The sequence below is a fragment of the Pterocles gutturalis genome, unplaced genomic scaffold, assembly GCF_000699245.1.
Source record: "Pterocles gutturalis isolate BGI_N339 unplaced genomic scaffold, ASM69924v1 scaffold1027, whole genome shotgun sequence".
Lineage (NCBI taxonomy): Eukaryota > Metazoa > Chordata > Aves > Pterocliformes > Pteroclidae > Pterocles > Pterocles gutturalis.
In genome coordinates, this window is record NW_010109809.1 from 4,203 (window position 1) to 4,525 (window position 323).

Here is a 323-nt window from a genome sequence, read left to right on the forward strand (position 1 = left end):
AGAGGAGTGCTTTCGGAAGGGGAAAGACCCAGGGGTGAGTCTGCCCCAAGCTGGGGGGGGGTCCCCTGGTGCCCCAGTGCCAGCTGGTCCCCCCTGTGCCGGGCTGTGCCATGTCACCCTGCTGAGGGTAGCCCCGCGGTGCTCGCAGGCAGTTAATGCCAGGGCAGAGCAGGGAACCATCCTGGTGCACGAGGGAAACTGAGGCAGGGAGCTGCTGACCAAGCCTGGCCATGTGAGACGCATGCACTGGGCTCTGGAAATCCTGTCTCCTGGTCACAGAGTGGTGTCCGGTGTGCACCAGGATGGCTGGGCTTGGGGACCCC

The 323-nt window shown here is 65.3% G+C and overlaps 1 protein-coding gene across 1 annotated transcript in view; it reads left to right on the plus strand.

Moving 5' to 3' along the window:
• The window catches only part of SEMA3G (sema domain, immunoglobulin domain (Ig), short basic domain, secreted, (semaphorin) 3G), a gene marked incomplete at both ends in the record, with an annotated part of 6,609 nt that overhangs the window by 1,025 nt on the left and 5,261 nt on the right, over positions 1-323 (plus strand). Inside the window, 1 exon segment of the mRNA XM_010073075.1 lies at positions 1-34. This exon segment is cut by the window's left edge and continues 12 nt beyond it. Coding sequence (XP_010071377.1) covers positions 1-34 — 34 coding nt within the window.